This window comes from Belonocnema kinseyi, chromosome 6, assembly GCF_010883055.1.
Source record: "Belonocnema kinseyi isolate 2016_QV_RU_SX_M_011 chromosome 6, B_treatae_v1, whole genome shotgun sequence".
Taxonomy (NCBI): domain Eukaryota; kingdom Metazoa; phylum Arthropoda; class Insecta; order Hymenoptera; family Cynipidae; genus Belonocnema; species Belonocnema kinseyi.
In genome coordinates this window covers 16,492,832-16,520,597 of record NC_046662.1, presented here as the reverse complement: position 1 = coordinate 16,520,597, position 27,766 = coordinate 16,492,832, and the positions used below count along the sequence as shown (strand labels likewise).

General features: G+C 23.7%; 3 protein-coding genes across 4 annotated transcripts in view; 2 read left to right on the top strand and 1 right to left on the bottom strand.

The window, feature by feature from the left end:
- LOC117175086 (meiosis-specific with OB domain-containing protein) overlaps positions 1-494 on the top strand; it is a 30,688-nt gene extending 30,194 nt beyond the window's left edge. Inside the window, exon 8 of the mRNA XM_033364630.1 lies at positions 171-494. Coding sequence (XP_033220521.1) covers positions 171-362 — 192 coding nt within the window. The 3' untranslated portion in view covers positions 363-494. The remainder of the gene's footprint in view (positions 1-170) is intronic.
- LOC117175089 (peptidyl-prolyl cis-trans isomerase FKBP2-like) lies at positions 402-12,972 on the bottom strand. Its single transcript, XM_033364633.1, has 3 exons — positions 12,682-12,972; positions 944-1,050; positions 402-709 (listed from the first exon to the last, which is right to left on the bottom strand). The coding sequence occupies exons 1-3, from the start codon at positions 12,838-12,840 to the stop codon at positions 529-531; spliced, it is 447 nt and encodes a 148-aa protein (XP_033220524.1). The 5' UTR covers positions 12,841-12,972; the 3' UTR covers positions 402-528.
- On the top strand, positions 12,957-27,766 carry LOC117175087. 2 transcript variants are annotated; one of them, XM_033364631.1, is made up of 5 exons: positions 12,957-13,188; positions 18,377-18,573; positions 18,648-18,813; positions 22,396-22,599; positions 27,369-27,766. In XM_033364631.1, the coding sequence occupies exons 2-5, from the start codon at positions 18,393-18,395 to the stop codon at positions 27,556-27,558; spliced, it is 741 nt and encodes a 246-aa protein (XP_033220522.1). In that variant the 5' UTR covers positions 12,957-13,188; positions 18,377-18,392; the 3' UTR covers positions 27,559-27,766. The 2 variants fall into 2 exon arrangements, with proteins under 2 accessions (XP_033220522.1, XP_033220523.1); XM_033364632.1 differs by lacking the exon at positions 12,957-13,188 and adding an exon at positions 13,239-13,375.

Genomic DNA, 27,766 nt, shown 5'->3' with positions numbered 1-27,766 from the left:
CGGGATACTTATAAGATACTACCATGATTTTTTCAGATTTTTTGGTCCAAAAATAAATTAGGCCAAAAACCGGCCTTACCGACCCTCCCCCTTTAAAAATGAAACCTTGTGGCCACCCTGTTACATTTTTTGTCGGTAGAAAAAATTGATTTTCAACTATTATTTAATAGACTATGAAAGCGGAACAACGAATGGAGCTAAAATGGAAATTTCTCTTGTCGAAATTCGACGTGAGAATGCAAGTTTTGGGACCAACAGCCAGCATAACTCGCGCGATTTATAACATTTTACACATGTCACGATTTGAGACTGCGGAAGACATTTCTTTCGATGATATTATAGATCCAATGCGGAATCACTAATTTTAAGTTAAAAATTTCGACATAAGCAAATCCCAGTTATAATTTTTCTATCAAGTTTATTTTTCGTAGACATTTTTTTAATCATATTTAAATGACTATTTATATTTGTTAAATAATACTTCCGGATCGGAGAGTGTATCATAAAAATATAAATTTATTTATTTTCTCAAAGTTCCTCTCGGGAAGTAACATCTTCAGATTGCGTAGATTCGTCTTTCTGACCAATTTTAACTAATTCGACTGCAAATATGAGCGTTGCGTTTGGAGGTATTTTTGGTGGAGCGCCGGTAGCTCCGTAGGCCAAATCTGGTGGAATTACCAATTTTCGTTTCTCTCCTACACACATTCTAAAATAAAATAGATATTAAAAAAAAAATTATTGTTAAGTTTGCAAAGAATTACAAATTTGTTAAATTATTAAACTAAATAATATTTATAATTTTATGTTGAGATTAAAAATGGAAAAGATTCGTTCTAAATGAAGAATGTAACATAACAAAATCGAATTTGAATAGAATAAAGGAAAAGAGAATAGTGAGATTTAATATTTTTAATTAATTAATATAAAAATTGATAAATACCCCATTAAGCCTTGTTCCCATCCTTTAATGACTTGACCGTGTCCCAAAGTTATAAGAATACCTTCACTGTCACTCTTATCGAATTCGGTTCCGTCTTCGAAAGTTCCCTGAAATAATATATGTCCAAAAACTGATTAAATTTAAATTCATACAAGAAGGTAAAGTATAAGAGCAGGGTGTCCTACTCAAATCCTGAAAACAAATTCCCTGAAAATTCCGGGTCTTTTCTAGGTATCTCAAAATTTTCCAGGTATAATTGTTTATTATTAATTAAATATGTTTAATTTAGAAAGCTTTGACCGATTATATTGCAAGATATTAAATAATACTAAAAACGTTATTCTCAATTGCCTGAATTTATCTCTGAAGTCCACGAGTTTGAATAATAATTCAAACAAATTTTTATTTGATCTTATAATTGAAAGGCAGTGCATATTGAGGTCAAATGAATGTGGGTGCTATATTAAATAAAAATAAATTTAAACGGCTCCAAATTCCTAACTTTTCAAGTAAAAATGTTGCATTTTAAACAAGATAGATGAATTTCAATTACGACCTTTTATCAATAAAATAGTTTTCAACCCAAAATTGAATATTTAAATATTTTACAATATACATGAATTTTTAACTAAATAGTTTAATTTTCCGCTATTAACGACAAATTTTCAAACAAATAGTTGATTTTCAACTTAAAAAGATCGATTTTTAACAAAACTGATAAATTTTTTAATAAAATTATGAACATTCAACTGCAATAGTTAATTTTTAAACCAAAATGATAATATTTCAACCAAAAAGATTAATTTTTACAAAAAAAGACCATTTTTCAACAAAATACATAAATTTTCACCTACAAAAAATCAATTCTCAACCAAACAATTGAATTTTAAACTAAAAAAGATTAGTTTTCAACCAAAAATGAAACAGTAAGATTTTCAGCTAAAAAAATTTTGTTTACCAAAAAAAAAACAAATTCAACCAAAATGATGAATTTCAACTAAAAATATGAATATTCAACTGCAATAGTTAATTTTTAAACCAAAATGAAACTAAAATTATTATTAATATTCAACTGGAATTGATGAATTTCTAACAACAACAAAAAATGTAATTTTAGGAAAATAGTTTAATTTTCAAACAAGTAGTACGATTTAAAAAAAAAAATTATTTTTGAACTAAAATGATAAATATTTAACCAGAATACTTAAATTTTCAAAAAAAAATATGAATTTTCAAAAGAGAAGATTAATTTTCTATCAAAGAAGATACCATTTTTCCACAATATACATGAATTTTTAAGTAAATAGTTTAATTTTCCGCTATCAACGACCAATTTTCAAACAAATAGTTGATTTTCAAGAAAACTGATAAATTTTTAAATAAAATTATGAATATTCAACGAAAATTATGAATTTTCAACCAAACAGATTAATTTTTACAAAAAAAAAAAGATATTTTTTCAACAAAATACATCAATTTTTAACTAAAAAAGATCAATTATCAACCAAACAGTTGAATTTTTAACTAAAAAAGATTAGTTCTCAACCAAAAATGAAACGGTAAGATTTTCAGCTAAAACAAAATTTTACCAAAAAAGTACAAATTCAACCAAAATGATGAATTTTCAACTAAAATTATGAATATTCAACTGCAATAGTTAATTTTTAAACCAAAATAATGAATTTTTAAAATGAAATGATTAATCTTAAAAAGGAATAGTTGAACTTACAACAAAAAAGATTAAATTTCAACAAAAAATGTAACATTAAGATTTTCAGATAAAAAAAATAGTTTTCTAACAAAAAGAATTTCAACGAAAATGATGAATTTTCAACCAAAAAGATTCATTTTTACAAAAAAAATACAATTTTTTAACAAAATACATAAATTTTTAACTAAAAAATATCGAATAGTTAAAGATTCAATTCAAAATCATGAATTTTCAAATTAAATGATTAATCTTAAAAAGAATAGTTGAATCAACAACAAACAAGATTATTTTTCTACCAACAATGAAACATTAAAATTTTTAGTTTAAAAAATTAGTTTTCTAACAAACAAAAAAATTTGTACAAAAAAAGACCATTTTTCAACAAAAATACACGAATTTTCAACTAAAAAAGATCAATTTTCAAAGAAGGAGATTAATTTCTAACAGAAAAGATCATTTCCAATAAAAGAAAAAACAAATTATTAATCAAAGTGATGAATATTTAACTAAAATTATTAATAATATTCAACTGGAATTGATAAATTTCCAACAAAAAAAATGCATTTTTAGGAAAATAGTTTAACTTTCAAACAAGTAGTTCGATTTAAAAAAAAATTATTTTAAACTATAATGATGAAAATTTAACCAGAATACTTAAATTTTCAAACAAAAAGATTAATTTTCTACCAAAGAAGATACAAATTTTCCACAATATACATGAATTTTTAACTAAATAGTTTAATTTTCAACTATAAACGACAAATATCAAACAGTTGATTTTTCAACTAAAAAAGATCAATTTAAAAAAAAACTGATGAATTTTTAAATAAAATTATGAATATTTAACTGGAATAGTTAATTTTTAAACCAAAATGATGAATTTTCAAATAAAATGATTGAGCTTTAACAGAAATAGTTGAATTTACAACAAAAAAGACTAATTTTCAACCAAAAATGAAACAGTAAGATTTTCAGTTAAAAAAATTAGTTTTCTGCCAAAAAAGAATTTCAACAAAAATGATGAATTTACAATAAAAAAGATAAATTTTCAAACGAGAAGATTAATTTCTAACAGGCAAGATAATTCCCAACAAAAGAAAAAACAAACTATTAATCAAAGTGATGAATATTTAACTAAAATTATTATTAATATTCAACTGGAATTGATAAATTTCCAACAACAAAAAAATGAATTTTTAGGAAAATAGTTTAACTTTCAAACAAGTAGTTCGATTTAAAAAAAAAATATTTTTTAACTATAATGATAAATATTTAACCAGAATACTTAAATTTTCAAACAAAAATATGAATTTTCAAAAGAGAAGATTAATTTTTATCAAAGAAGGCACCATTTTTCCACAATATACATGAATTTTTAACTAAATAGTTTAATTTTCCGCTATCAACGACAAATTTTCAAACAAATAGTTGTTTTTCAACTAAAAAAGATCGATTTTCAACAAAACTGATAAATTTTAAAATAAAATTATGAATATTCAACTGCAATGGTTAATTTTCAAACAAAAATGATGAATTTTTAAACAAAATGATTAATCTTTAACAGAAATAGTTGAATTTACGACAGAAAAGATTAATTTTCAACCAATAATGAAACAGTAAGATTTTCAGTTAAAAAAATTTGTTTTCTCCAAAAAAAGAATTTCAACGAAAATGATGAATTTTCAACCCAAAAGATTAATTTTTACAAAAAAAAAATATTTTTTCAACAAAATACCTTAATTTTTAACTAAAAAAGATCAATTATCAACCAAACAGTTGAATTTTGAACTAGAAAAGATTAGTCCAAAATGATGAATTTTCAACCAAAAAGATTCATTTAAAAAAAAAATACAATTTTTCAACAACATACATCAATTTTTTAACTAAAAAAGATCTATTTTCAACCAAACTGATAAATTTTTCAATGAAATTTATTTAATTTTAATTAATTTATTTTATTAATTTAATTAATTTTCATTTAATTTATTTATTTGTATTTTATTGTATATTATATATTTTTTTGCCTTGATAAGCGTGCTGTATGAGTGCCGAAACGTTGGTGATTATTACATATTTTTTTTTAAATGTTTTTTATTGGGATTTGATAATGATGGGAATAAAGAGGACGAAAGAAATAAAAAAAAGAAGGAAGGGGATTTGGTTGGTTGCCTTCTCATTTTTCTTTCCTCCTTTTTATTTTCGTCCACAGTAAAGATGAATAATTTTCTTTTCTTCTTTTTTTTTCTTTTTTATGGGGAAATGAGGGGGAGAGGTGTTTCCTTTTTTTCAGATTCCAATGGGAACATTTTGTGGTGATTGTCCAAATTTGGTCGTTAGATTCTTGTTTTTATTTTCAAGAATTCTTTTCATCAATTTGATTATTGGACGTTAAAAAAGGGATTTTACATTGGATTGTTTTCCTATTTAAATATTCTAAATTTTTAAATTATGAATATTCAACTGCAATAATTAATTTTTAAACCAAAATGATGAATTTTCAAATCAAATGATTAATATTTAACAGAAATAGTTGAATTCTCAACAAAAAACATTAATTTTTCAACAAAATACATACATTTTTCACTAAAAAATATCAATTTTCAGCTAAAAAGTTGAATTTTAAACTAAAAAAAGATTAGTTTTCAACCAAGAATGAAACAGTAAGATTTTCAGCTAAAAAAAATTAAATTTTTACCAAAAAAAGGAAATTCAACCAAAATGACGAATTTTCAACTAAAATTATGAATCTTCAACTGGAATAGTCAAATTTTAAACCAAGATGATGAATTTTCAAATAAAATGATGAGTTTTTAACCAAAAAGATTAATTTTTACCAAAAAAGACCAGTTTTCAACTAAATACATTCAATTTTTAACTAAAAAGAATCGATTCTCATCCAAACAGTTGAATTTTCAAACCAAAAGGTTAAAGTTTCAACCAAAATGATGATTCATTACTAGATTAATTACATTTTCAAACAAAACGATCAATTTTCAAACAAGAAGATTAATTTCTAATAGAAAAAATAAATTTTCAACTTAAAAAAAAGAGAATGTTTAACAACATATATCAATTTTTTTCGACTAAAATGATGGAATATTCAATTGAAAGAGTTACATTTTTAGATTAAAAAATTTTTCAATCGAAAAAGAATATAATTTTCAACAACGCAGGTCGAATTTCAACAGGAATAGTTAAATTGTTGATAAAAAAAATTTCCAGCCAAATTAAAAAAAGAATTTTTAACAAAATAGTTCAATACAGTAATTTAAGCGATTTTTCACGAGAATAGGAAAATAAATTAATTTTAAACAAATTAATGTAGATACCATGTTACTAAGATTCAAACTCGAAATATATTTGCATGTTCAACAAAAAGAAGATGAATTTTCTAATAAAAAAGTCAAATTTTCAACAAAAGAGTTGAGATTTCAAGCAAAAACTACTTTTTTTTTTAATCTTTAACTTTTTAAACCTAAAAGATATATTTTTAACCAACAAGGATGAATCTTCATACCAAAAAGGCGAATTTTTAACCCTAAAATACAAATTTTCAACAAAAAAGAAAATTTTCACAAAAATTTTTGAGTTTTCAAACCAAAAAGACGACTTTTTTGCAAAATAGTTTAATTTTCAAGAAAAAAAATAAATTTTTAACCAAACAATTGAATTTTTAACCAAAAATTGTTCATTTTAAACCAAAAACAGTTAATTTTAAACCAAATAGGTGAATTTTCAACAGAATAGCTGAATGCTTAATCAAAACAGAATATTAAAAAAAAAAAATTAAACCAATAAAATAAAATTGCTACCAAAAGAGATAAATTTTCAAGACAAAAAAAAAATGAATTTTCTACCCAAAAGATTAATTGGCTACAAAAAGAAAAACAAGTTTTTCACAAAATACAGGAATTTCCAATAAAAAGGAAAAAAATGTAAACCAGGGATGATTCGAGGAAAAAAAAATTGGTTCGACATTCAACCACGAAGTTGAATTTTAAATAAAAAATGAAATGGTAGATACTTCAACCAAAAAAGATTTTATACCAAAAAAACAAAGAATTTTTTACAAATTAGGTAATCTTTCAACCAAAAAAGATGACTTTTCTAGCAACGATGAATTATTAATCTAAAAGAACAAATTTTCTATATAAAAAGATGAATTTCCAACAAAACAGTTGAATTTATAATACAAAAAGATTAATTTTTAATCAAATAGTGGAATTTTAAACAAAATAATTCAATTTTTATCCAAACAATTGCATTCACAACCAAATAGTTGAACTTTCAAACAAAATATACGAGTTTTTAACCAAAAAAGTTAATTTTCTATCCAAATAATTGAAGTTTCAAGCAACAAATGTAAGTGTTCACAACAAGAAAGAAGAATTTTCAAACCGAAAATATGAATTTTCAAACAAATGGATGAATTTTCTATAAAATTACTTAAATTTTTAAACACAAAAGGATGAATTTTCAGCCTAAAATGTTATGGTAGATACTTCAACCAAAAAATTAATTTTTTACATAATAATTCAACTTTCATAAAAGAAATATGATGTTTTAAGCAAAATTATTCAAGTTGTAAGAAAAAAATTGAAATTTCAATCGAAACTGATGAATTCCGAACTAAAAAAATAATAGGATACATTTCAGTAAAAATAATTAAACTTTCTACCAAAAAATATGACGTTTATACCAAAGATGAATTTTCGACCAAAATATGAATTTTCAACAAAAAAGTTCTTTTTTAAACCCGTTGTTAACTTTTTAATCTAAAACAGTTGGGTTTACAACCAAATAATTGAATTTTCTATCTAACACTTGAAATATCAAACCAAGAAGATGAATTTGGTAGAAAATAGTTAAATAGTACCCCAAAAAAGATTAGTTTTCAAAAGAACCGTGGACTTTCCAGCAAAAAATAAATTAAATTTATACCTAAAAACATGAATTTTCAAGCAAAAGATGAATTTTTTCCAAAACACCTTAATTTTTAGACCGAAAATATGATTTTTCAACGAAATACATGACTTTTCTACTAAAATAAGTTAAATTTTCAACCGGGATTATTTTTCTAACAAAAAATACAACTTTTCCCCAAAATACATGATTTTTCAATTTAAAAAACCAAAAATGTCAACCCAAGAGACGAATCTTCAACCAAAAAATAAATGTTTAACAAAGCAGTTCGACTTTCAACAACGCACTTATATTTTTGAGGAAAAATTTAATGACAGATACTTCCACCAAAAAATTCACTTTTTTACAAAACAGTTCAACTTTCAACCAAAACAGATGACTTTTTATCAAAAATTGTAAAATTTATAGTCAAATAATTAAATTTTCAACCAAAAGAGATGAATTCAGAACTAAAAATATAATAGTAGACTTTTCAATAAAAAAGAAATAACTTTCAACAAAAAAAGGTTACTTTTGAACCAAAGATGAATTTTCAATCTTAAAGAACGAATTTTCTATTTAAAAAGATGAATGGTCAACGAAATAATTAAATTTTCAAATAAAATCGATGAATTCTGAACCAAAAATGTAATAGTAGATTTTTTAACTAAAAATAATTAACTTTCCACAAAAAAATATGAATTTTTGTATCCAAGATGAATTTTTAACCCAAAAAAGATTATTTTTCAGTAAAATAGTTGAAATCTCTAAAATGACAAAATTTTCGAAAAAAATGGATGAACTTCGGACTAATAATGTAATAATAGTTTTTTTTTAATTAAACATAGTTAACTTTTAACCAATAAAGGTGCCTTTCGTACCAAAATATGAATTTTTAAAAAAATAATAACTTTTTAATAAAATAGTTGAATTATCAACAAAATAATTAAATTTTCAAATAAAATAGATAAATTCTGAATCAAAATAGTAATAGTAGATTTTCTAACTCAAATAATTAACTGTTTACAAAAAAATATTACTTTTGTATCCAAGATGAATTTTTAACCCAAAAAAGATGATTTTTTTATTAAAATAGTTGAAATCTCTATAAAATAACGAAATTTTCGAAAAAAATAGATGAATTTCGGGCTAAAAATGTAACAATAGTTTTTAAAATTAAAAATAGTTAAATCTTAACCAAGAAAGGTGCCTTTTGCACCAAAATATTAATTATAAAAAAAAAACTTTTTAATAAAATAGTTGAATTCTCAACAAAATATTTAAATTTTCAAATAAAATTGATGAATTCTGAATCAAAAATGTAATAGTAGATTTTTTAACTAAAAATAATTAACTTTCCACAAAAAAATATGACTTTTGTATCCAAGATAAATTTTTAACCCAAAAAAGATTATTTTTTCAGTGAAATAGTTGAAATCTCTATAAAATAACGAAATTTTCGAAAAAAAATAGATGTATATCGAACTAAAAATGTAATCATTGTTTTTTTTTCAATTAAAAATAGTTAACTTTTAACCAAGAAAGGTGACTTTTGTACCAAAATATTAATTCGCAATCCAAAAGAACGAATTTTGTATTCAAAAAGAGGAATCAAAATTTTTTTTTAATAGTTAATCGTCAATATTGCATAAACTATCTGAATATTTTATTACGTACTGCAAAGTAGCCTGCTTTGATTGATTTTATCGTCAAAATTTAAAAATTCATCAAAACGAACCTGTTCTCATGTACGGAAAAACTCATCGATATTGCAAGTAAAAAAAATTATTTTCAATAACAAATAGATTAATTTGACAAAAAATACGAATTTTCGAAAAAATGGGTTAATCCTCGTCAAAAATAGATTACTTTTCAACTAAGTAGTTAAATTTTTCACAAAAAAGATTGAATTTCTATCAGAAGATAAATTTTCATATAAAAAATACGACTATTCAACAAAAAATTTAACCTTTAACCAAACTTTTTTGCTTCAGAATTAATTTTTTTATTTAAATTTTGCTAAACATTTATTTTATTGATTCCATTTTTCGTAGAAAACTAATTTTTTAAACATTTATTTTATTGTTTAACGATTGAACTACTTTGTTGAAGTTTCGTTTTTTTTTTAATAAACATTTTTTCATCTGAAAATTAGTATTTTCTCTAAAAAATTCGGCTTTTTGGCTTAAAAGTTTAATAATTTGGTTGAAATTTTTTTCTTTCCTGACTGAAAAATCTTTCTTGGTTGAAAATTCAGCTTTTTTTGTTGAAAATTCGTTTTCTTTGGCAGAAAAATAATTTTTTTCGGTTGGAAATTATACTTCTTGGTGGAAATTTGTAACTAATTCGTTAAAAAATTATTTTATTATGTAAACATTTATCTCTTTGACTGATTTTTTGTTTTTGTTTGAAAATTAATTTTTTTAATTTGAAAATTCAACTGTTTAAAAAAATCCCTGTTTCAAGTCAGAATTCGTAACAATTTAAAAGTTCCCTCTTCCAAATGAAAAAAAAAATAACGTACTTCAAGTAATTTTTAGAGTTTTTCCGAATTAGAATAGAAAATTTGGTTGCATGTTTCGTTGTGAATTTATCTTTTTTTTTTTTGTTAAAAGTTCAGCTTGTGGTTAAAAGTTAAATACTTATGTTAAAAATAAATTTTTTTGTTCGAAGAGTCATCTCTTTTTGAAAATATAACTACTTTGTTGAAAATAATTTTTCTGCTAACAATTTAACTATTCCAGTAGAAAATTTAAATATTTTGCTGAAAATCCGTTTTTATCAAATAGTTGATTTTTTCACGAAAAAGATTAAATTTCTATCAGAAGATAAATTTTCATATAAAAAATGGGACTATTCAACAACAAATTCAACTTTTAACCAAATGGGTTGTTGCATTTTTTCAAATATATTTTTCTCCTAGTGAAATCGAAAGAACACTAAAAATATAATATAATGGAGGAAAGTTTTTTTAAAGAAGCTTACTTTTTTTTAATGTTTAAAATGTATACTTTTTAAAAAAAATTGCGGGAATATGAGGCATTCTGATTGGTTCTGCGTCGGAAGTTACTAATTTTATTAGTCAATGAAAACACTGCATATTGTGACGTCCAACTCTGATGTCTACAATTTATAATTTAATTTTAATAGTAGATAAGGAAGAATTTAATGTTATCTATGTCGCGGTAAATTTAAAATCTTGTTAATTCCTTTTCGATATTCTTCACTATTCGAGTTCGTTGCTGTCTAGGAACATAAGTTGTTCCCCTGGAAATAAATAAAAAGAAAAAAAAAAGGGTTCACACAAATAAAACACTTATTAATTTCACTTTTTGGAAGACTGGTTATATTTCGCTTGCACAGGTTGAAAATTCATTGCTTGGCAATGCAAATTTGAGTCATACACTCACAATGTTTAGACGACGAACCGAAATTAGTTTTATTATTTGTCCTTTTTTATATTCTCGATATTAAGTTTTAAAAGATCACAATAATAATCCAAAAATTTGGAAATGCGAGTTTAAACTCAAGATTGTTTTTGCGGGGGTCCGAAATCGATTTTTTGTCCGAGAAAAAAATCTAGATCTGTCGAAAAACGGCGCGGAGCTGGTTTTATATGGCTAGGCCACGCCTAGGAAAAATTGGGTTAGCCTATCATGGATTCTAAAATTGAATTTAGTACAGAACTAAGCCAATCGACATTTAGGAAGGAAAGTTTGCCCACGCCCTTATTACGCAAGAAACCCGGTTTAAAATGGTTATGTATGGGAGGGGATAATTAGTGCAGAAAAGAAGAGTTTCCAGGAAAAAACGATAAAAATCTTATTTGAACCACCATTTGTCAAGTGATTTTTAAAGGGCAATTGGGCAGGTCGATTTTGGCTTTAAGATGTCGATTAGTTGGGGCGTAAATGGAGACGTTACCTAAGTCATAAATATTGAAATATGAGCACTGGGGTCAGTTATCTTAAGGTCTTGGGAAAATGGTCTTTTCAACTTTACGTGCTTGTATCTTAATATCTTCAGAGTCCTGTGATTTAGATTTATTTAAGTGTTTACTTAAAGAAATCAAAAAAAAGGAAAGGGGCAATTTACCATTTTGGGAATTTGGCTTCTAAGTTTTCACACATCTGGAAATTTATTTCGTGGGAATTTGATTTTAATGCCTTTTCTAAATTTTGGTAAAAGGTTTTTTCTTTTATTTAGGCATAAAGTGTCCTTGCGACCATAAAGATTTATGATTATGGGATCCTCTTTTGCTTTCTTTCCTAATTTAAGTTCTATTTGTGTAATTTATTCATTGTGTTTTCATTTTACTACTTTCATACCGTTATTTTGTATTTTTAGGGTTTCATTTCCACTCCTACGCGATCGGCTTGATTTGAATATTCGGCTTTTATTTTCTTATCGGTTCTGATCCTCAAGAGTTAATTTCAATTTAGCGCTTTTAGAATTTTTAAATATTACCGGTAACGTTAGTTCCTATTTGAATTGAGCATGTATACTTAAAGCCGCTAGATGGCGCATGCATTCACTAAATAGGCTTTAGCCCTACGTCACAATATCATTATTCTGATTGGTTCAGCGTTTTGCAGGATGTGACGTTCTCAAAAATATTCAAATAAAATTTTAATGTACATTCCTAGAATTTTATGCAATATTTACAAAATATCTAAAATTCACGTAACAACCCCATTTTCTTGAAAACGGGAGATAAAAGAGGAATTTTCTCGAAAAAAGAGGGGAATATGGGAAAGAGAGTAAAGTCTGTATTTAATAATACTCCTTTTTATTTAATAGAAATATTCTAGCAGAGGAAAAAACTGTTTAATTTAATACTTTTTTCGTAAAATTAAATTTTCGAATGTCAACCTCAACTAACCTAAAAATTCTAAAGTCATTTTACAAAAAAAAGACTAAAGTAAGCTGTTTTTTCCTCTGCATACATACTTCCTGTTAAAAAAGTATATGAACGCCTTCGTATTTAAAGGAAAACGTAATTCAATAAATATATTTATTGAATAAAACGAGGGAATTCAATTTTGAGGTTCGATCTTGAGTCCGATAGTCTTCAAACCAAGTTTAGACTACTGATATTATTTGTAATAATAATATCCGGACTTACCACATAACTAACTGATATAGTATCTCCTTTTTTGGATTTAACAGTACAATTCTCGATGCGCTTTTTAATGCCAATTTGCAACTTCTTTTTCGTTGTTTGACTCGCGACGAACGTAAAATAAAAGACTGTCACTAATCCACACAAGAATAATATCCTCATGATTATTAAAACACCTTCTTATCACTGCACAATATCCTTATTTTTTAGAAATAAAAACGTTTTTCTAAGTTTTGTTAAATTTCGCCGGTGATTGAGGAACTGACACGCACTCACACCATTGATATACTGACAAAACGGCCACGTACACGGACACGTCACACGTACGCGTATGCCCCTGGTCCAATAATATGTCGACAGGTTCAGGCGCGCTGGGCAACATAACCTATAGAAAATACAAGAACGATCAGCTGATCGTCAGTCAATTCCGTCGATTTGAATTCAACTGACTGTTTATTTTTTCGGCCTTTGTTGCCGTTTATTGTTGATTTTATGAAAGAAAGGTAGCAGGTAAGATATTTTAATCAGTTTCTAACAATATTTTTTACATTTAAACCTCAAAAGGAACTTGAATTTTGATTCTGAATTATCTTTTTATTATTGTTTTCTGGCGTAAACATACTTTTTTGAAATCGCAAATAATCGTTTAAATTAAAGTTCTGAATGTATATTCCTTACATTTTTATTATAAACAAAGGTAAATATGTGATTATTTTTACTAGTAGACTTAAGTGTGTATTAATATTATATTTAACAATGTTTATTTACATAACCTCAATTTGAGAAATGCTTTTATATTTTTATTTCTGTACGTTACAATTAATTTATTGTGATTGAACTAACTTTTTTATAATTAATTAGATTTTAATTTTAAAAAAGCCTGAAAATGTATAATTAATTTTGAGTCGATTAATGGAAGTCTTTAACCCGAGTGTTAGCAAAATAAATTTTAAAAAGTTCTTATTTTCAGAGTTTTTACATTTGCTTATATGTCAAATTTTTCAAATGTTTTTGGAGATATTAAACGTCGCTGTAAATGCGTACAGCTTTATAATCAACGATCTCTAGGCGATAATTTATGTTTATAGATTTCTGATTTCAAAAAATAATTTTAAAACATCGAATTCCCTAAAAAAAACGAAAAAATTATTTGTATACTTTATAAGCTTAGGTATTCTGTTTTAGAAATTAATATTTTTAGGTAGAAAATTCAACTGTTTCTGGTTTTAAATTAAAATCTTTTTTGTTGAAATATCAGCTATTACAGTTTTTCTTGAACTATTCTATTTTGGGTTGAATATTTATTATTTTTTTTTAGTTAAAATTCATGCTTTTTTGGCAGAAACTTCATAATTTTACTTCAAAAATCTTTTTTTTTTTTTTGCTGAAAGTTAATCGGTTTTGTTGAAAATTAATTTTATAACCAAAAATTTAAACTCGATTTTTGTTGAAAATTCGTTTTTTTTTTGTTTGTTAAAAATATTTGTTTTTTTACTGTAAATATAAATATTTCCTTTTGACTTATATTATCCCTTTATGATTTTTTGAATTCATCTCTTTTGGTAAAAATATAATTTTTCTTGGTTAAAAATGCTTGAAATTTTAAATATTTAGTTGAAAATGCAATTGTTGATAGTTAAGTTTAATCTTTTTTCTTTGAAAATTCGACTATTTTTGTTGAAAATTCACCTTTTGTTTCGTTTAAAATTAATCTTTTTTGTTGAAAATTTTTTTTTTTTATTAAAAATTCATATTCCTAGGTTTAAAATAAACTTGGTTTTGATTGAAATTTAACTATTTGATTCAAAATTCGACAATCTTGTTGAGAATTTATCACTTTTGATCGCAAATTCATCCTTCTCGGTTTTATAAAACATTTAACTTTTTAGCTTGAAAACTGAACTCTTTTGCTTCAAATTTATTTCTTTAAGTAAAAACCATTGTTGGATTAAAATTACACTTTTTTGTTGAAAGTTCGTCTTTTTTAGTTGAATTCAACTGTTTTTTATTTAAACTTAAAACCTTGAATTGAAAATTTAACTAAATATTGGAATGTAAATGATTATTTTTGGACGCAAAAATTCAATTTTCAGAATTGTAAAAAATTCGTTCCTTTGACCAGAAAATGTTTTTGGGTTGAAAATTTATTTGATAATTCCTCGGTCTTGATTAAATTTAAATCTTTATGATTTAAAATTAATCATTTATTTTTTCTGATTGGAAATTCCACTATATGGTTAACAGTTGAACTACTCTGTTACAAATTATTTTTTTAGTGAAAGATCGTATTTTTCTTAATTAATGTTTTTTTTTTGTAAAATTTAAAACTTTTTTCTCAAAAATGCGACTGACTAAAAATAATCTGATTTCATGATAGATTCCACTATTTTGTTGGAAATTCGTCGTTTTTGGTTGAAAATCAACTTTCTTGTTGAAAATTAAACCTTTTCTAATCGAAAATTCAGTTGTTTTCTAAAAAAAAAGATCGTCTCGTTTAGTTTGGCATAAAAATTCTACTATTTAGTTGGAAATGCAATTGCCTAAAATTCGTCTTTTTGGTTTAAAATTCATCTTTCTTGTTTTAAAATGATTATTTCAAGACTTTCGACACTTATCTAGAAGAAAATATCCAGTTTTAAATTTTTAATTGGGAATTCATTTTTTTATTCAATGATTTATTAATTTTATTACTTTATTAAAGTCATATTTTTTGGTCGAAAATTCATCTTTGGTATAAAAGTCATCTTTTTTGGTTGAAAGTTTAATTAATTTTTAATTGCAAAGTTTCCTATTATATTTTTGGTTCAGAATTCGTCTCTTTCGATTAAAAATTTAATTCTTTTATTAAAAATTGAATAATTTTGCTTTGAAAATTTATTTTATTTTTGTAGAAAATTCATGTATTTCGTTAAAAAAAAATCATATTTTCGGGCTGAAAATTCAAGTTTTCTTTGTAAAAAAATTCGCCTTTTTGCTTGAAAATTAATGTTTTTGGGTTAAAAATATAACTTTCTTATTGCAAATTCATCTGTTTTGGTTGAAAATTCGTCTCTTTAGGTTGGAATTTAATTTATTTTTTGCTGGAAAGTCCACGGTTCCACTATTTAATTATTTTCTTGAAAATTCATATTTTTTTATTAAAAATGTAACTATTTTGTACCAAATTCATCTTTTTGGTTTAATATTTCAAATGTTAGGTAGAAATTTCAACTATTTGGTTGTAAAGCCAACTGTTTTGGGTTAAACCCGGGGTTAGAAAATAACTTTCGGAACGAAATTTCGAATTTTTACGTCGAAAATTCGACTGTTTTATAGAAAAGTCGTCTTTTTGGCTTCAAAATTTAATAATTTTGTTGACAATTCATATCTTGGTGGAAAATTCATCCTTGGTATAAAAGTCATCTTTTTTGGGTGAAAGTTTAATTCTTTTTTATTGAGAAGTCTTCTATCATATTTTCAGTTCCGAATTTATCTCTTTCGATTGAAAATTTGTTTGAAAATTCAACTATTTGCATACAAAATCAACATTTTTGTTCAAAATTCGTATATTTTGTTTTAAATTCAAAGTATTTGGTTGTAAATGCAATTGTTTGGATTATTATTGCATTATTTTGTTGAAAATTCAACTATTTGATTAAAAATGAATCTTTTTTGTATTATAAATTCAACTGTTTTGTTAAACATTCGTCTTTTTGTATAGAAAATTTGTTCTTTTAGATTAATAATTCATCTATGCTACAAAAAGTCTATTATTATGTTTTTGGTACAAAAACTAATTTCTTTTGCTTGAAAATTTAATTATTTTATTGAAAATTCAACTATTTTGTCAAAATATCTTCTTTTTTGGTTGAAAGATTATTTAATTTGTAAAAAATTCTTCATTTTTTTTGTATAAAATAATTTATTTTTTACTTTAAAGTCATCTTTTTCTGGAAAATTCATGTTTTTTCGAAAAACGAAAATCTCGGTTGAATTCATCTTCTTGTGTTTGAAAATTCTTATTTTTGGTGTGAACATTCATATTTCGTGGTTAAAACGTCAACTATTTGGATAAAAAATGAACTTCTCTTGTTAAAAATTCGTATATTTTGTTTTAAAGTTCAACCATTTGGTTGTAAATGCCATTGTTTGGATGAAAATTGAATTATTTGGTTGAAAATTCAACTACTTGAATAAAAATTAATTTTTTATGTACCATAAATTCAACTATTTCGTTGAATAACGTCTTTTTGTATATAAAATTTGTTATTTTAGATTAAAAATTTACCTTTGCTACAAATGTAATGTTTTTTGGTTAAAAGTTAATTATTTTGAATTGAAAAGTCTATTATTAAAACTCTTCTTTTTGTAGAAAAATAATCATTTTGGTAGAAAATTTGTCTTTTTGTATTGAAAATTCATCTCTTTTGCATTCAGCTATTCTATTGAAAATTCGCCTATTTGTTTCAAATGAACTATTTTGGTCAAAAATTCATATTTAAGGATTAAAAATTTATCTGTATTTTTTTAGCAAATTCATCTTTTTTCCTTGAAATATCATCGGTTTGGTAAAAAATTAAATTGTTTTGTTAAAAATTAACTTTTTTTTGTCAAAAATTAATATTTCAGGGGTGAAAAATTTTTTTTTTAAGTAAACATTCATCATTGTTGGTAATTTCGTCTTTTTGTTTGAAAAGTCAACCTTTTTCTTAAAAAATACTCTGTTTTGATTGAGTGTTTAAATATTCTGTTGAAAATACACTCATTTGGTTTAAGATTTACCTTTTTAGTTGAAAATTCCTAATTTCGGGCTAAAAATTTAGCGGTATTTTTTTAGCAAATTCTTCTTTTTGCCTTGAAATATCATCGGTTTGGAAAAAATTCTATTGATTGGTTAAAATTTTCACGTTTTTCAAAAATTCCTAGTTTCGTGTTAAAAATGTAACTGTATTTTTTGAGAAAATTCATCTTTTTGCCTTGAAATATCATCGGTTTGGTAAAAATTCAATTGATTGTTTAAAAATTAAGTTTTTTGGCAAAAATTCATATTTAAGGGTTGATAATTCGTTTTTATGGAGTGAACATTTATTATTGTTGGTAATTTCATCTTTTTAGTTGAAAAGTCAACCTTTTTCTTAAAAAATATTTTATTTTGATTGAGTATTCAACTATTTTGTTGAAAATTCACCCATTTGGTTGAAAATTCCTAGTTTCAGGTTACACTGTATTCTTTTTAGCAAATTCTTCTTTTTGCCTTGAAATCTCATCGGTTTGGTAAAAAATTCAATTGTTTGGTTAACAATTAACTATCTTTTTTCAAAAATTCATATTTAAGGGTTGAAAATTCGTTCTTTAAAAATGAAAATTCATTATAGTTGGTTTAAATTTCAACTATTTGATTAAAAATGTAAGTTTGTTGATAAAAATTCGTCTAGTCTGCTTGAAAGTACAACTAATTGACTGTAAAAGCATTTTTCTTCGTTTAGAATTAACTTTTTAGTTAGAAATTCATCTTTTTGGATTAAAAAGTTAAAATTTTTTAATAAATCGATTTTTTACTTGAAAACTCAACTTTTTTTTGGAAAATTCGTCTATTTTCCGTGAAAAGGCACCATATTTTCCATGTTTTGAGATCATTTCAGCTTTGAAGTTTGTAATTTCTTTTTGCATAATTTTTTTTCTCGACCCACCCTATCCTACAAATAAAATTTTTGAACAGAATTATAACGAGAATCATGGAGTACGAAAGACTGAGTCGGGCTCTTGAAATGCTAGGCAGAAAGGTAAAAGAATTTCCGATTGGTGCAATTTCAATCGATGATTTTATGCCAGTAGAAGATAAAATTAGAAAACTAAGGACCACCTTAAAAGAGATGGATGCCAGAAGTTTAAGCTTAAAAGCTGCCATTCGAAAAAGTAAGTTTAGACTTTCTTTCACTTTTTAGTGGCATCTTGTAAGTTGTAAACATTGAAAAAAAATATTATTTCAGGTAGAGTACGACAAGTAGCAGAAAGAGATATTAACGAAACTTTAGAAAAATTAAACGAAGAGACTTCGAATTACATTATTAATGAGAAAACTATCAACTTGTGTCTCGAAGCCGATGCAATTGAAAATATGATATATGGTGGTCAAATAAATCCAGAAAATCAAGAGTAACAGGAAAATACTAGATACAGGCCTCGGACTCACTAATGCAAATAATTGTTCTCTCTTTATTTTCAAATTTTTTAAACTGGATTTACTAAAATTGCATATCAAGGGTGGCGGTTTGACCGGGAATTTAATTAAAAAATCGGAAATTTTCTTCTTATTGTTTTGCAAAATTCAAGTTTTCAATATTTTAATAATTTTGCTCAATTTAGAATAATGATTTATAGATCTTAGATTTTTTAGATTATCAGTTATATAATTTAAAAAAGTTTGCGTTCATTGAGTCTGACTTAATATATAATTTCACTTGAAGCATAGCATTTTTTACATGGAAAGAGAATTTTTCTAATGAATTATAATTTGGATTTAGAAGAAAGGATAAACTCTTTTCTTGTAAAGTCGAATTATAATTCATTAAAAAATTCACCTATTCCAGCTGAAGATTCATCATTTTAGTTGAAAATTCATCAGTTTCATGGAAAATTAATTTCTCCAACTAAGAATTTAAATGTTACATCTTTGGTTGAAAATTGATTTGTTGTGGTTCAAAATTCAATAATTTGGCTTAAAATGTGTTTTTTTTTTTAATTAAAAATTCAACTATTTCGTTGGAAATTCACATATTTTATTTAAAAATCGATTTTTTAGGGGGAGTAAAAATGATCTTTTTCTTTGAAAAGTAATCTCTTTGTTAAAAAATGATTATTTTTTTGAAGATTCATGTTTTTCTGAAAATGTAACTACTTTTTTTTAAATCATTTTTTTTTACTAAAAATTTATTTATTGTAATAGAAAATTGAACTATTTTACTGCAAATCTATTTTTTAATCAAGCATTCGATTTTTGATGGAAAATTCAACTATTTTATTTTTTGTTGAAATTTTATATATTTTTTTTTTTATGAAAATTTAACAATTTGTTTGAAAATTAATGTTCTTTCTGTGAAATTCGTATTTTTTGTAGAAAACTAATGTTTTTCATTAAAAAGTTAACTTTTTGGTAGATATAAAATTCACATATTCCTGTTTAAGATTTATCGTTTTAATAGAAAATTCATCACTGTGGTTGAAAATTAATTTCCCCAACTGAGAATTTAAATGTAACAGGTTTGGTTGAAAATTAATCTTTCTCGTTCAAAATTCAATAATTTTGCTGAAAATGTGTCTTTTTTAAATAAAAAATTCAACTATTTCGTTGGTAATTCACATATTTGGTTAAAAACTAGATTTTTTCGGTAAAACAGATCTTTTTCTTTCAAACCTAATCTCTTTTTTAAAAAATTCTTCTGTTCACTTACAATTTAAGTTTTTGAGTTAAATAATTAGATTTTCAGTTGAAAATTCGTCTTTTAGGTTGGGCATAAAAATACTTGGTTGAAGGTTAAACTCTTTTGTTAAAAATTATCATTTTTTTAAGATTCATATTTTTTTTTTGAAAATGTAACCACTTTGTTTAAAATCATTTTTTTTTTACTAAAAATTTAACTATTCTAGTAGAAAATTGAACTATTTTACTGAAAATCTGTTGGTTTTTTTCAAAATCAAGCATTCAATTTTTAATTGAAAATTCAACTATTTTATTTTTAGTTGAAAATTTATATTTTTTAAATTAAAAATTCAACTATTTCGTTGGAAATTCACATATTTTGTTAAAAAATCGATGTTTTTGGGGTAAAAATGATCTTTTTCTTTGAAAGTTAATCTCCTTGTTAAAAAATTCTTCTTTTTGGTTAAAATTCAAGTATTTCAGTTAAATATTCGTTTTTTGTTTTATTTTTTATAATATTCTTAGGTTTTTTGACCAGGGAAAGTAAATATTAATTAAAACATTGATAATCTTAATATTGTGTCTTTTAGGTTGGACATAAAATTACTTGGTTCAAGGTTAAACTCTTTTGTAAAAAAATATTTTTTTTAAAGATGAATCTTTTTCTGAAAATTTAAGTATTTTGTTGAAAATCATTTTTTTTATATAAAAATTTAACAATTCTACTAGAAAATTGAACTATTTTACTGAAAATCTGTTGGTTTTTTTTAAACTTAATGTTTACGATTAAAATGTTTTCCTTTTCGTAGGTATAAAATTCACCTATTCCAGTTGAAGATTCATTAATTTCTCCAACTGAGAATTTAAATGTTACATTTTTAGGTGAAAATAATTTTTTTCTAGTTCAAAATTCAACAGTTTGGCTTAAAATAATTTTTTTCTAGTTCAAAATTCAACAATTTGGCTGAAAATTTGCCTTTTTTAATTAAAGATGCAACCATTTCATTGAAAATTCACGTATTTCGTTTAAAAACACGATTTTTTGGTACGAAATGAACTTTTTCTTTGAAAGTGAATCTCATTGTTAAAAAATTTTTATTTTCGGTTAAAAATTCAAGTATTCTAGTTAAATAATCATCATTTTAGTTGAAAATTCATTTTTTATGTTGGAAATAAAATTACTTGGTTGAAAGTTAAACTATTTTGTTAAAAAATAATTTCTTTGGTTGAAGATTCATCATTTTAATTAACAATGTATGTCTGGTTGAAAAATTGTTGTTTCTTTGGACGAAAAGGAATTTTTTTGTTAAAAATTTAACTATTTTGTTGAAAATTTGTTTATTTTTTGGTTGAAAATTCGTTTTTTTTAAAACTGAAAACGTAACTATTATTCCAATTGAATATTCCATAATTTTAGTTAAAAATTTATTTTTTTGTTTGAACATTAATTTTTTAACTACAAATTTCATTAATCAATTTTTGATTAAAAAATTATACTTTTTGGTTGAAAATTCGTCTTTTTTGGCTGAACATTGAGGTTTTTTCATTTACAACTTAATTATTTCAGTTTCGGTTGACAATTTATCTTTTTTTAGTAAAAATTAATTTTTTGGTTGAAAATTTAACTATTTAAGTTGAGGATTCATCATTTTACTTAAAAATTCATCAACTTGGGTTGAAAATTAATTTTTTTAGCTAAAAATGTGACTTTTATTTTCTGTTGAATTTTTTTTTTTAGTTTAAAATTCAACTCTTTCGTTGGATATTTGTCTTCTTTAATTGAAAATTCAACTATCACGTTAAAAAATCATGTATTTTGGTGAACAATTGCATTTTTTGGTAAAAAATGAATCTTTTTGTTTGAAAATTAATCTTATTCTTAAAAAGTTCATCTTTTTGGTTGAAAATTTCTAATTTTATTTGAAAATTCATTTATTTTGTAATTTTTTGCTCTCTTGTCTTAAAGGATATTTAGAATGAACGCTATGAATTCAAATAAATGTTCCATTTTGAGGCAAATATGAATATGTGAATTTGAAATTGTCCGCGGAATCGCCATCCTGATATTCAACATCTCAAAAATCTCCAAGGACTTTAAATATTTAAAAAATTGCAATAAATTTCAAAGATTTTAGGATACGTTGTAAAATTTAAAAAAATTTCAAGAGATTAAAAAAAATTTCAATGGATTTTAAAAGCGTATCTCAACGATTTGATGAGATTTTTGACAATACTAAAGAATTTCCAATGAGCCTGAGGCCTATTTATGCCTTGTGAAATTTTTATATTCATATTAATTAACATTTTTTTTTTATTAGGAAACTTTATGTGATTCCTACAAAACTTTATTCGCTCACGGATGAAGGATTGTCATTACAAAAGGAGATAAAGGAACTGATGCAAAAGCAATTATTTCTGAAAATCGAAGCTCAAAATAGAGCTCAAGAGTATCGGGACTTTTTGCAACAACAAGAGGAACTAAGGATTGAGAACCTGCAAAAATCGAATCCTGTTATGGCACAGTAATGTTTCTGAATTCATTTTTATTATTTCAGACTTCACAGCTCAGAATTCTTTCAAGACGGGGAAAATAGGGCGACTTTTCATTAAAAAAGGGGAAAAAAATTCTTAAAAATAAAATTATTTTAGGTACCATGTTGAATTCGATATAAAACGCTTTAAATTTCTGAGATTTAAAGTCGAAATCTATCGCATTTTCAAAAGAAAAATAAATTTTCGACAAAAAAGTATATTTTAAATGAAGAAAGACGAGTTTTAACAACAACAAATTATTTTTAACCAAGCAGTAGTATTTTGAAACTAAATAATCAAACTTTCGAGCAAAAAAGACCATTTTTCAATAAAATAGTTAAATTTTTATCCAAATAGTTAAATTTTCAACCTGCAAAGATAAATTTTCAACCGAATTTTAAACTAAGAGTACGAATGATTAACAAATTAGTTGAATTTTCTATAAAAAGTTATGTCTTTTTAAGAAACTTTTGAATTTATAACAAAATGATTAAATTTTTAAAAATATTGTTAAATTTTCAAACAAATCACTGAATTTTCAACTAATAAAAATGAATTTTCAACAAACAGGATTACTTCTCTCTCAAAAAATGAATTTTTTAACAAATAGTTAAATTTCTATCTGAAAAAAATAAATTTCCAATCAAGAAAATTAATTTTCTACCGAAAAAAATGGTTTTTTTTTAACAAATTACGTAAATAGTAGAATTTTCGACACGAAAAGTTGAATTTTCAATCTATACAAATAATTTTTCAACTAAGAAGATTAATTTTCTACCAAAAAACGAATTTTTAAACAAATACACGAATTTTCAACTGAATAGTTCAGTTTACAACTAAAAAAAATCTAAAAAATAATTTCAACCTATCATATTAATTTTCAAGCAAATAGTCGAATTTTCAACTAACAAAGATAATTTATCAACCGAAAGTGGAATAATTACATTTCTAGTTTAATACACTATTTTAAAAAATGAAGTTTCAACTTAAGAGTTGATTTTTCAAACTAAAACTCTGCATTTTCATCCAAAAAATTTCAACAAAATGTTCAATTTTTATCCTTTAAAAATAAGTTTTTTTATTTCTTTTTTTAAATTTTATTTTATTTTTACTCAAGTATTTCAACTTTCAACAAAATAGTTGAATCCATAAACAAAAAAGATTAATTTTTAACCAAATAACTGAATTTTTACCAAAATATTTAAATTTTCAAGCTACAACAAATATTTTTTCATTAAGAAGATTAATTTTCTAACAAAAGACAAATTTTCAACAAAATATATAAATTTTCAACTAAAAAGGTGATTTTACTACCAGAAAAGATAAATTTTAAAATCAATTTTCAAGAAAAAATGGAATACTTACATTTTATGTCAAGTAAAAAAATTGTCAGCAAAAACGAACGAATTTTTAATAAAATCATTATATTTTCAACCAAAGAAATGCATTTTTAACTAAAATAATGAATCTTAAAAAAGTCAATTCACAACAAAAGATTTAAACATTAAACTTCATAGTATATTAAAAAAAAAAAAAAAAATTCAGCTAGAAAGATGCATTGTTTACTAAAAAAGATGAATTTCAAAAAAAAAAAAATTTTCAACGAAAAAGAATCCATTTTCAACCAAACAGTTAAATTTTCAACTTCAGGGTGGCTGCTGGACCGTGAAACCGGGAATTTTCTGAGACCGGGAAAAACCGGGAAATAACAATGAATTTATTTCTTGACCGGGAATTTTACAAATTTTCAGAAGAAAAATCTGTCCAAATTCTATTTCAACAGTTTTTAAAATAATTAGTTGAATTGATATCTTATTAAATTATGATATTCATTTTATATTGCGTAATTTGAAAAAACTTTTACCTGAAAAATTCTCTATTTTAGATTTTTATTTTTAAGCCTATATTTTTAATTTAACGAATTTTAACGTACAGTCTTGAAGACTTAAACAATGAAAAATTAAAAACGTCTAAAATTGCAAATTTTTGATAAAAAATAGTTTTATTTTATCAACTGGAAATATAAATAAATAATTTTTTTAATGGATCGGTACTTTCAGTATTAAAACTGTAAAATAATTGATTTGATAAAACGATTTTAAATCCGTTGAAAATTAATGAATTTCCAGATTCGTAATTAATTCCTGATTGAAGGCTTTTATTAAATTAAAAATATTGTTTCACTCTAAATTGTTCCATTTTTAACCCATTTAATTTTAGAAATTTGATTAAGAAAAAGGATAATTATTCAAATATTTAGTAATATTTGACTTATAATTTAAGACGACTAAATCGAAGCCAAATATTTTAAAATAAACAATTTGAAACTTGAATGTTTGGCATAGAAAGCTTTGAATTACTAAAATTTCGAAAACCTTTTAACATTTTAATGTTACAATTTTTATTGTTCTACCTAATAAAATGTTTAATTTATAAGCAAAATTGTTGAATTTTGATGTATAAACAATAATTGAGCACGTATTATTTTTAGAAAAATGTGAGTAATTTTAAGAGATACTTAGAAGTTTTTAAAAGATTCAAAATTAACTAAAAATTTAAAATTATATCAAGTAATTTAAACGAAGTTTTTGAGAAAAAAATTTCAGAACTCCTAAACATATTTTAAACTGAATAAAATTTTTCCTACAATTTTTAGAAAATCTTAAAAACTAAAAAAAAATCCTTAAATTCTTCCTGGGTCGTTTTTAATAATATTGGAATTCTCTTAAAATGTTTTTGAGTATTCTGTTAAAATGCTTTTTCAAAATGAAGAATCATTTTCAATTTTCCTAGGAATTTTAAAAAATAGTTCTTATTCGTTTGGAGCCTTTCACAATTCTTAAAAAGCCTTTAAATTTTTTGTAAACTGCATAAAATCTGAACTTCGTTAAAATTATTTGAAATCATTTCATGTTCTAAATTAATTTTTAATCTTTTTCAAACCACTAAATATCTCTTAAAATTACTTTAATTGTTTCTAAAAATAATTAGTGTTCAATTGTTATTTAGAAATTCAAATTTTAAGGACATTTTTCTAAATTCGCAGGATTCTATAAAATTTGTAGAACAGATTCAATTAATTTTTTAAGTTATTGAGAAGTTTTGGAAAAATTTCAAAAATAAAGCTAAGTTTGAAAAAATTTAAAACTCCTTCTAAGTTTCTCAAGATTTTGAAATACAATTTTAAAGTTTTTCAAGGATAACTATTTAATTAAAAAAAAACTATTTATAATAAAAATAATTTAAATTCTAATTTAAGAACATTTAAGTTGAAAGAAATGTAAATTTAAAAATATTTCTTTGCCTAAAATAACTGAATAATATAATTTTGACCATTTTTAAATTTCATTGATTTATTCTTTTGTTGAGAATATTAAAAATGTTAACCTGGATTTATATTTTTGGAACTTAATCTAAATCTTTGAACTTTATAATTTATGAATGTTAAAAATTCTGAATTTTGCAGTTTAAATTCATTAAACTTGAAATTATTCAGTTGAAAACTGTTAGTACATACAATTATGAATATTAAAAAAATTAATTTGCAACACAAGATGGTAGAAAAATAAAAAAAAAATCTACCAAGAAAATACGAATTTCCAACAAAATAAATAAATCTTGAACCAAATAGCTAAATTCTCAAATGAAAAAAACAAAGAAAATAAAATTTTTAACAAAGTATTTTAACTTTAAATAAAATAGTTGAATCCTTAAACGAAAGAGATTAATTTTCAACAAAAAAGTTGAATTTTTAACCAAATAATTGCGTTTTTAACCAATTAATTGAATTGCCAAGCTACAATTATATATGTTCCACCAAGAAGATTAATTTTCTATCAAAAGACGAATTTTCAACAAAGCAGTTGATTTTTCAACTAGAAAAGATCCATTTTAAAATCAATTTTCAACAAAAAATCTAATTGTTGCATTTAATAAAAAAAAAATTAATTAGCTCAAAAAAATGAACGAACTTCGAATGAATTAAATTAATTTTTAACTACAATTATGAATCTGAAAAATATCAATTTACAGCAAAATAGTTTAACATTTAACTAAATAGTATAATTTAAAATTATATATTTTTTAACTAGGAAGATACATTTTTTTACCAAAAAAGACCAATTTTCAACAGAAAACATTAATTCTCAACATAAAATATTAATAATTCGTAACTAAATAAGATAAATTTTCAACCAAATAATTACATGTGTAATTAAAAAAGAAAAAACTTCAACCAAAAATGGAATAGTACAATTTTCAGGTAAAAAATTATTTCAAAACAAAATTAAACGAATTTTGAACAAAATACATAGTTAAATTTACAGCCTAGATAGATTAATTTTTAAACCAAAATTTAGTTAATTTCTCGTACAAAAAATATTTTGATTTTAATTCAAAAATAATTGAATTTAACAAAAAAAATTAATTATGCTACCAAAAGCGTAGAATTTTCAAATAAATAGTAGAATATTTTGAAAAGGGAGTTGAATTCTGAGCCGAAAATATAACAATAAAAGTTTCAACAAAAGGAATTAATTTTCAGCAAAAAAAGCGTTAGATTTTCTTATTGGTTTCTACTAATTTACTTTGTATTTTAATTTTTTTAAAGGTGAAAAAGATGAAGTTTCTTGAAAACAGGTGAAAAAGAGGGTTTTTTTTTTTAAATTGGAAAAAGAGGAGAATAGGGAAAAGAGTATAAAGTCTGCTATTATGTTTTACCATATAGAGAAGTATATTAATAATTTTTAATTAATTTTAGGTACAAGAAGAAAATGGAAAGAACGATACGGAAAATTAATGTAATGAAAAAACTCATAATTAATTTCATTGCATCATCTGGTATTTTATTGAGAGAGAAACCAATTCTCTTAGAAATGTTGGAAAAACATAGAGATATTGTTAGTTTAGAGACAATTTCGAATATGGTCGAGAATAGTGAAAGTAGTTGAAAAATGAGTAGAATTTCCAAAAAAATATGCATTTTTAATTTGCAAACTCAATTTTTAAATTTATTTAAGAATTTCGAAGCTTGAAATTTTAATTGCTTCCAAGTTCGAGGATGTGAATCTTATGGTAGTAGAATTAGTCGTTTTTAAAATAAGAATACAAATTTGTACATTTATATGCTAGTTTTGTAATAAAATTAATTTAAAGAAA